Source organism: Drosophila bipectinata, chromosome XL, assembly GCF_030179905.1.
Source record: "Drosophila bipectinata strain 14024-0381.07 chromosome XL, DbipHiC1v2, whole genome shotgun sequence".
Lineage (NCBI taxonomy): Eukaryota > Metazoa > Arthropoda > Insecta > Diptera > Drosophilidae > Drosophila > Drosophila bipectinata.
Window position 1 is genome coordinate 7,283,373 of NC_091734.1, and position 9,343 is coordinate 7,292,715.

The 9,343-nt window shown below is 45.4% G+C and overlaps 1 protein-coding gene across 4 annotated transcripts; it reads right to left on the reverse strand.

Moving 5' to 3' along the window:
* Nucleotides 1-2,027: 2,027 nt before the first annotated feature.
* On the reverse strand, nucleotides 2,028-9,295 carry Top1 (topoisomerase 1). 4 transcript variants are annotated; one of them, XM_017237463.3, is made up of 8 exons: nucleotides 9,031-9,295; nucleotides 7,424-7,647; nucleotides 6,373-7,357; nucleotides 6,215-6,297; nucleotides 4,139-5,268; nucleotides 3,824-4,074; nucleotides 3,566-3,759; nucleotides 2,028-3,504 (listed from the first exon to the last, which is right to left on the reverse strand). In XM_017237463.3, the coding sequence occupies exons 1-8, from the start codon at nucleotides 9,055-9,057 to the stop codon at nucleotides 3,402-3,404; spliced, it is 2,997 nt and encodes a 998-aa protein (XP_017092952.2). In that variant the 5' UTR covers nucleotides 9,058-9,295; the 3' UTR covers nucleotides 2,028-3,401. The 4 variants fall into 4 exon arrangements, with proteins under 4 accessions (XP_017092952.2, XP_017092953.2, XP_017092951.2 ...); XM_017237464.3 differs by lacking the exon at nucleotides 9,031-9,295 and adding an exon at nucleotides 8,312-8,424; XM_017237462.3 differs by lacking the exon at nucleotides 9,031-9,295 and adding an exon at nucleotides 7,750-8,077.
* Between the last annotated feature and the right edge of the window lie 48 nt (nucleotides 9,296-9,343).

A 9,343-nucleotide genomic window follows, 5' to 3' on the forward strand; every position in this document is an offset into this window, starting at 1 on the left:
GATGGTTTTATAATCCTAAATTATCAGTTTTGTGGCTAAATTAAAATAATTATTAAATATATACATGTAAAGACAAGTGAAGGGTTAACCGTCGTAATTTGCAGTAAAACGGTACTATGGTCCATGATGGCCAATCACAGCCTCCAAATTTGCGATCCACAACGGTGATTTCCACCTAATGATGGCAAAACCAAAGTGGCACTCGTTGATTTTCTGCGCGTGACACGATATGGGGCTATCGTGAGCGAAAATGTATGGGAGCGGCCTATCGTGCTGAGCTGGCGTGCCAGGTGCCGTTACAAATCACTCCTGTTCTCCCATCACTGTTACAGCCGAATTTGTCTACCTCTCCCCCTCTAATAATGATGGGTAGCAGCATCCCGTTCCCCCCCATGGAGTGTGATGCGGGGATCGTCTTTCCATAAGGGACAATGGGGGGATAGAGCGCAACCATAGGGGTCGTCCTCCCTTTCGCACACTTGGTTAATGCAGAAATAACTGCTTGGACTGCTTACACTGCTTGAATTCGGCCACCTTCTGCTGATTTCTGTTCGCCTGGTACTTCAGATGGGCTCCCATACGAATTTCAAGAAATTTTCGGCGCGAGGCGGCTGCCTAGGCGGATCTTTCCAAGCTCATATCTTAGTCATTTCTGAACGGATTTCAAAAAGGGATGTCATTTTGAAATCAGGACATCAATATCCTTCGATCTGCATCAAAAGTTTTTTAAAATCGAACAAAAAAATTTGAGCCGATTTTCGCAAAAAATCATGACGTCACGGATCGGATCTAAGCTCATATCTTGGTCATTTCCGAACGGATTTCAAAAAGCGATACCATTTTGAAATCAGGACATCAATATCCTTCGATCTGCATCAAAAGTTTTTAAAAATCGAACAAAAAAATTTAAGTCGATTTTTGCAAAAAATCATGATGTTACCCCTGTCAAAAATTGCGAAAATCGGGTCGATTTTTTTTTGATCGATTTCGGCAATCTTTTGATGCAGATCGAAGGATATTGATGTCCTGATTCAGAAATGGTATTCCGTTCCTTAATCGGTCCAGAAATGGCCGAGATATACGCTATATACAAAACACGAAAATGAAAAATCGGAACCCATAGATGGGAATATTGGAATTGGGACATCCTGGCCATTTCTCAGCCGATTCGGAAACGGAATTCCAATATAAAATCGAGGATTAATATCCTCTGACCCTGCATTAGCCCCAGGATACTTCCAAGTCCTTCAAAAACCCCAAAAGCTCGCTTTGTTGATCTCAAGTTCCTTTCATTCTCGAACCAAAAACAAGACAGGATTTCGTTTTAAAAATTAAATATATATTGTATGTATATTTGCATCATTCCATTACAATTACTTTAACTTATTTTTAATTTTTTTTTATATATATAATTTGTTTTCGTTTTAAAATAGTTTTTTCTTATCATTTCGTTTCATGTTTTTCCTCGCTTATATCAATATTGTAATATGCCAAGTTTATATGTGAGTGAGGGGCTTTTTTTTTGTTTTTAAGGGAGAAGGGATTAAAAGGAGTCTACACGATTTATTTATTTTATTTGCCTTTTGAAAGCGTTGTCACTTATGCGAACCTACTCCGCCCGTATGCCTGGCCTGTGCGTCCACAACATACATACGTTTGCAAATGTTTCGTGTTTGTTTATTTTAAGTTACTAATTATCATATGTGTAGGTTGTTTCCATATATTTCATATATATATAAATATATAGACCGATCTTTATTTGCAATGCGCTTTTGCAATTTATGCTAAGGTGTGTGAGGCTGGGTCATCAAAGAACTCTCATTTAACCATCTACATATCTCGTTTCGTGTTGGTAAAAATACAGCTATATAATATGATGGGCCAATGTTATGTTCTTAATTCCCATTCGGATTATATGTCCAATCCAGAGCCGACTCTCGCCCCAGCACGTTCTGAATAAAATCGGGCCAAGTTCAGAATCGTTCAAATTACAACGAATGCAAACTTAAATATTAAAAAAAATATCAGGACGAGAGTTGGCCATAAATGGACGTTTGTTTTTTTTACAGTTTTTAGTTTTTTTTTTTTGTTATAGTTTTTTTTAGCCACCTAATTGCACAAATGTACTAAAGAATCCTATTTGTAATTTTTTTTCTTTTAGTTAAAGATTTCGTTTCGACTGCTTTTGCCTGTGGTTTTGGTTGATTCATTGATTGATTTGCAATTTTTGTTTTGTTTTTAAACTCAACAGAATTTGAAACCTGTCTATATAGTATACAAAATTATGAATAAATGTCCTGGTTCGGTTTTCTACTCGCTTCAAACCAGAGTCGAAAACAAAACCAGGCCGTTCTTAACATATAAACATTTTTATTTAAACAAAAAAAGGTATATTTGTTTGTATATATATATATATATATCAAAAAAAAAAAAAAACGGTAGCATTTGTTAATTAGAATTTTAACTAAAATCATAAGGTACCGCGCAGCATCAGCAGACGCTTAGCTTTTGCTTTATATAGTATTATATTATGTTTCCGTTGGGCGGGGAGATAGTTGCGCTGGATCCGATATTGAATTGATGAATTAAATTATTAAAATATAATTCTCTGTGTTCAGTAAGCACTTAAATACGTAACCGTACGATATAAATTATCATTTAATAGTGAAAGACATTTTTCGCTAAACAAAAATCAACTACAGGTAAACATAAAAAACTTTAATCCTATTACTTTTTCGTTTGCTTGCGTTTTGTTTTGTTGTTTGTATCTTGATTGCTTAGCGTTTGCTTTAGCTTTCCATTATTTGTTTTAATTATTAATTAAAACTTAAAATAGTGTATACGACCTATTTGAAAATATTTGAATGGTAACATAGAAAATTATGTTTTTGTTTTTAGGCGGCGGCGGCGAACGAAGTCGTATTTCCTTCAACTCATCTGCTGGTGTTGCTTTTTTCCTTTTTTTTTTTAATTTATAAGATTTATATTATATCGTATATATATATATATACGATTAAAGAATGGGGCATTTGTGAAAGTGTGTACATTTCGCAAGTTAGACTTCAGCTTAGTGCGCACTTGATATATTTAAACGATTCAAAGCAGACAACACAGCATTAGGCCGCAGATCCCGGGCTCTTCTCTCTCTATCTCCGTCTCTTGTCTTCCGTCCTTGTCTTAAGCACGCTCCGCGAAAGCTGGACATATGCATTACCAATTGCATAAACTTTCCCGGGAGGGAGGAAGGAAGGAAGCTGGGGATCCGCCAGCCGGATTACTTTTGTGGTGGGTGTATTCTGGTTACTTGTTAAGTTTTTGCTGTTTTCACCTGCACTGCCTGTGTGTGGTTTATGTTAAGTGTGTCTGTGGCGGAGCTCCTGGGCGTGGCAGTGAGAATCCATTTAAAAACGATAATCCTCATCGGCCATGTGCACGGCCCACAGAAATTTGGTTCTTTGCGTTTTGTTGAAGATCTTCTCGATCGGCACTCCGTGCTTTTTACACCTGTACAGGAAGATCATTTTTAGAACTTTAATTTCTAAAATAAAATAATAGATATACTCACCAGGCCACCGATATGCGAGGATCGAGATAGTTTAGCTTAGATGTGCCCAGGGCAATGGTCTTATTCTCGTCTCTATCAGTCTCTTGTAGTTCCAGTTTCTTCAGCTGCTCCTTCAGGCGCTCCAGTTGCTTGCCCTTCTTGTCGGCAAGTACCTTCTCCTTGACGGAGCCCCGCTTGGCAGCTTTCTTCAAATCCTGCAAAGCCCGAGCCATTAGGTCAGTACCATGCCAGCACCACAACTATAGCCGGTATACTCACGTGATATTCGGCCTCGCAATCGTCGATGGCATCGCGCTTGGTCTTGATCTTCTCCTTTAGATTCTCCATTGACTTCTGATGGCCCTTGGGCACGGAGCGCTGATGGTTACAGAGAATGGCCACGGCTCGGTTGGCGCGATTGTAGGCCAGCAGCTTCTCCGGCACCGTTGCACTCGGATCGGTGAGCAGATCCAACTGACTCTGCAGTGTTTTCGATGCGTTATACGTACGGAATACCTTGGCCGTGAGTCCTGGAAAAGGTCAGAGAGCTCTACTAGAATCCCAGCTGGAAATCAGAGTCCCATGTGTACTTACCATCCATCAACTCCTTCAAGTGTTCGTTGAGGACCTGGGTGTTGAGGCGATCGAAGAGGTCGTCGCCGTCCTTCTTGTGCTCCATGAAGAGCTCGAGGTTCTTGAAGACACGCTTCTCCACCTCGACCTCGTTGTAGTAACGAATCGAATCCTTACCGGGAAAGTCGAACACGACAACGTTCTCCTTACCGTTGAGCTCCTTGTGCAGCTGGACGTGTTCGACGCGGAGGGAGCAACAGCCGACGGTGTCGGCTTGATCCTCGTCCTTCTCGTTACCCGCTCTCAGCGCCAGCTTGTCGATGAAGTAGAGGGCCACCGCCCGCTGCCGGACGCGCATCTCCTTCGACTTCCACTCGTCGCGGTAGGTGGCGCGAATCTTATCGATCACCTTGTCCAGGCGGCGGGCCGTCTCGTACTTGATGTGATCCTTTTCGCCCTTGAGCTTCGAGGAGGGATTCAACATGATGTACTTCACCTGGCCCTGCACGTTCTCGATCCAGGAGGCCAGCCAGGTGACTGTATTGTCGTGGCGCACCTCCTTCCAGCGCTGACCCGGTGGCGGTGACGGAACATGCGACTCCTTGCCACAGTTGATGGACACGTCGCTGGCCTGAATGCGGCGCTTGATCATGCCCATCTTGGGATGCTCACCACGGCCGCGGAACAGCCCTGGCGGCTCCAGACGGAAGTTGCCGATCTTCTCCTTGTGGCCATCGATCATGCAGAAGCCGTACTCTTTGACCAGCGCCTCGTTCTCGTTTTTCTTGGCCAGCTTCTCCTCCTTGGTGGCAGCCTTGCGCTTCTCGGACTCCGCCTGGAAGTAGTTGTGCATCTCCTGGAAATTGCACTTGCGGAAGTCCTTGATGATCTCCTTCTCCTTGGAGGTCATCGACTTGCGGAAGTCCTTGAAGAAGTTCGTGTTGAACACATCCTTGGTGCAGTAGTCGTGGTTCAGCATTTTGGCATAGAAGGTGGCCGCCTCCTCCGTCTCCTCGGAGAGCTCCAGCGGCTTGCCGTCATAATAGAAGCGCACGTTGCGAGGTACTCGCTCATAGGGCGGTGCGAAAACAGGACCCTTGTGCTCCAAAGTTGACCACTTGACGCCATCCTCGCGCTTCTCCTCCTCCCACCTGGAATTTAGTTTGATTTTGAAAAATAATCCAAGTCCATAATCCTCATCAGTAGCAAGGTCGCAAATAAATAAAACTAAAGTCAGGAAAAGATATAGTCATTTGCCCAAAAAAATCTATGCATCCCCCCCGAAAGAAGCCCCACCATCGAACTGTTATCGCTCCCTGCTGGACACTGCTCTTGCCTCGGCGGCTGTTCCTCTTTTTCCCCACAGGAACGGAGGCGGAGGCAGAGACGGAGGCTGTGGCTAGAGCAGCTATTTGCTGCCTCAAGACCAGACACACGCTCCGGTTCCCGAACAGACGCACTGCCGCCAACGAGTGCGCTCTCATTCCCATTTCTATTTATCGCATTACGCAAAGCCGAACTAACCTCAAAGTCGGTGCGCGAGTGTGTCGTCGTCGTCGGTGCTTCTTGGGGTGCGCTCAGCTGTTTTGTTCTTTTTCCCCCAAAGTTCGGGCGTTTCGTGGCGAATGCCATCGAATACAGTGCCACCAGATAGTCTCCGCCTACATGCTCAGTGCTCGGGGGGTCGCACGCTGCCTTGCCAGCGTATGGATACTGCTGGTGCCCACTGTGCGACACGAGTGTGACTTTCAAAATGTAGGTCAGTGACATTAAAACTTCACAGCCGCCAGCCCACATGGCGCAGCGAAAAAAGTAACAACAACAAAAACAACCACACACCAATAACGATGTGCTCAGGTGGCCGGTGCTTAAAACCCGAACACTTTCCCCTCTTCAATTTGATGGCATTTGTTTCAATTACAGGCCGATCGAAAGGCCTTTCACCTCCCATAACCTTTCGATAATCCAACAATCCTGCTGACTAAACAAAAGATCAGTGTTTGATCAGCAGGGGAAGGGGTCTAACTCTAGTCTCCAGAGTTCTAAACTAAACCCACACCACACTTAGATCCGCTGCAGCAGGGAACTGGCACTCACCATCTCCAGACCTCCTCTTCCTCCTCCTTGACCTTCTGGCGTTTGGTGGGCGATGCAGTGGCCTCGGTCTTGATTTGGGATTCCTTAAACAGAAAGAGTTCGGTCAGCAAAACTTCTCAGAGGCGTTTGTAAGCCAAGTCAACTAGTTGGATGCCTACCTTTTTGATCTTCTTCTTTTTGGGCTTTGCGCTGGAGTAGTCGTCCTCGGTCTCCTCCTTGACGCGCTTCTTGCTCTTCTCCTTGGGCTCCTTCTTGATCTTCTTGCGCGCCAGCAGCGGTACATCGTCGTCGTCATCCTCGCCCTGGTCCATTGGCTCCTGCTTGCGCTTACGCATGGCCAGCGGTATGTCCTCCTGGTCATCGTCCATCTCCTCGTTGTCGTTCTCATTATCGTCATCGTCGTCGTTATCGTCGTTTAGGGTATTGTCCTCTTCAGCGTAGCTCGGTTCGTTCTTCAGCTCGAACGGCGGCTCATCGGAACGAAACTGGGACATGGAGTAGTCGCAAGAGCTGGCCTGGGAGAGATTGTTGAAGCTTTCGTCCTCCTTCTTGATGTCCACAATGGAGTCTTCGTAGCCGTTCTTGTAGTTAGAGGCTCCCATTCCGCCGTTGCCATTGCAGTTGGCCTCGTAGCCACCGAGCTGCTGATGGTGGTGCTGCATCTGGAATGGATCCAGGGAATCCTGCATTGGCGCCTGCGAGACGGGCTCCGGCTTGACGAACACACCATCGTACGAGGGCGGATCTTTAGACGATGAGCTGCTGCTGTGGCGTGAACTTGAACTGGAATGTTTGCTCTTTGACGAGGAAGACGAGGAGCTCTTATGGCTGCTGCTACTGCGCTCCTTATCACGGGACGACGAAGATGACTTGTGGCGGCTGGATGAGCTGCTGCTGCTGCTGCTGCGCTCCTTGTCCTTGTCCCGTCGTTCCTTGTCTTTCGAGGAGCTCTTGTGGTGTCCAGACGACGATGACGACGACGACGAAGAGGACTTGTGCTTGCTGCTGCTGCTGCCATCCTTATCCTTATCTCGGTGGCTGGACGAGGAGCTGCTGCTGCTGCTACGATGCGAATCCTTGTCCTTGTCGCGGTGTTTTGACGAGGAGCTGCTGCTGCTGCTGCTCTTGTGTCGGTCCTTGTCGCTGCAGGGAGACGGAACTATGATTAGTTTGGTGTTTAGGCCAATTGCTCAGACCGACTCTTCTTACCGACTGCTACTTTTGTGTTCCTTCGACGAGCTGGAGGAGCTGGAGCTCTTGTGCTCCCGGTCCTTATCACGGTGCTTGTCCTTGCTGGAGGATTTATGCTTGCTGCTACTGCCGCTGCTGCTGCTGCTGCTGTGATGGTTCTGGTGATGGTGGTGCCCGTTGGTGGTCACCCCGTTCGACTGCACCACCTCACCGCAGCTGCCACCATTTTGTACGTGGACATTCTGCAAGGGGCAAACGAGAGAGATAGGAGATGTGAAAAACGTTGTCTTTTCGGGGGGAGGGAGGGGGTCCGATTTTTTAAGTTATCTTTTCTGGACATTAACCTGTGCATCCATCATCATTTCTGGGCTGAAAAAATTCTCCATTTTTGTTGGATTCTCGTCTGCTTTATCGCCGTTTTCCTCCTCTGACACTTTTTGTGTTTTTTGAGTCTTTTTGTTGCTACTTCGCTCACCACGTGGTGAAAATCAACCCTAACAAATGCCGCGTAGGAAAATTCGTTAAAAAAAATTTGTATTGGTGTAAGAAGAAGAAGATGTGACAGGAAACTATTTCTACTTGCACGAGGTTAGGAAAATTCATTAAAGAAAATTACTCGAAAGAGTGTACTTGAAACCGACTACAATGCAAAAGACTTGAACTTTTTTTTTTAGAGCATAATTTTTCCAACGTGGGCACTACTGCATCAAGAGACTACACACACACACACAGACGCCGTTGGGGTTGATGGCTTTGTTGCTGCAGTAGCTTCTGGGCTGGTGCGGAACCACCAAGCAAATTCACATTTGCATTCGGGGCTTATCAGGAGAATAGGCGGCCCAAGGCTTGCCCAGTCAATTTAGTCGCAAAGAAACTGAACCGAAAAAGAAGAACTGGGACACTTACAATTACATACATATGTACACACAATCTGCACCAACAACAACAACAAACACATGTGATTTTCTCGTTTTACGCAGTGTGACCGAGTTCTCGGGAGGGAAGAAGTGTCGGATCATCTTGAGTGGTGGGAAAGAGGTAAATAAAGAAACCGATATGGCGAACATGGCATACAAAATATTGGCATGCAAGGGTTGAATAATTAACAAAAATGGGTTTAGTTAAGGCAGGGTGAAACGATAAATGGAGCCAATAATGGGGTCTGTGGGAATACGCCGTCAGATCGGTCACACTGTGCCAAATACATTTTCGTCGCTCGCCTGCTTCTTCTTCATCCTTCCCCATTTCCCCGAAACCCCTCCTGCACCCTAACCACTTGCATTGTCGCCATTTTCGTCAATTATTTGCCTGCTTGCTAAAATTTGTATTTTTCTTCGCATGCAACCTGTGTCCATTTTACGTTTTACGCACTCAGCCCAGCAACACCGCCGTCGAGTGCGACTGCGACGAGTACGCTGGCAGCGGCACTTGACTCTTTTTGCGGCAATTTTCGACAATATTCAACACGTTTGCACTTTTCTTTGCCAGTTGCCAGCTTCTTGGCCGCCGCCGTCTCCTCCTCGCGACCTCACTTCCTGGCCACACTCCTTTGCCCCCGGAAAATTACATAAAATGCCCACCGAAAATGCGAGACGATATAGTTAAATAAATTTTTTGGGACTTACATTCTCGGCAGCCACATCCCCACTCATTTTGCACAATTCTTTTGCTCGGCAGTGCGGTGTTTCTTTCTTTTCTATTTACTTGTCACTGTTTCCTTGATTGGGTTTTATGATTTTTTTTGCGATATACAAATGCGAGCTCGTTTTCTGCTCGATGCAGGTGCGTTTTGCGATTTGCATCCACCAAGCTGTGCGATAAAGTAGATTTTCCGACACTTTACAGAACCGACACTCGAAATTAGAAATTAGGTGTTTTTTTATAAATTAGAGTTACCAGATCAAGGATGATGGTATTCCCTTTATTGTTATCGAATAA

Coding starts and splice junctions, on each gene's coding strand:
- Top1 (XM_017237462.3), bottom strand. CDS start 7,791: ATGGAGAATTTTTTCAGCCCAGAAATGATGATGGATGCACAG. Junction 7,358..7,423: donor GAACACAAAAGTAGCAGTCG/GTAAGAAGAGTC, acceptor GTCTCCCTGCAG/CGACAAGGACCGACACAAGA. Junction 6,298..6,372: donor AAAAGAAGAAGATCAAAAAG/GTAGGCATCCAA, acceptor TTTCTGTTTAAG/GAATCCCAAATCAAGACCGA.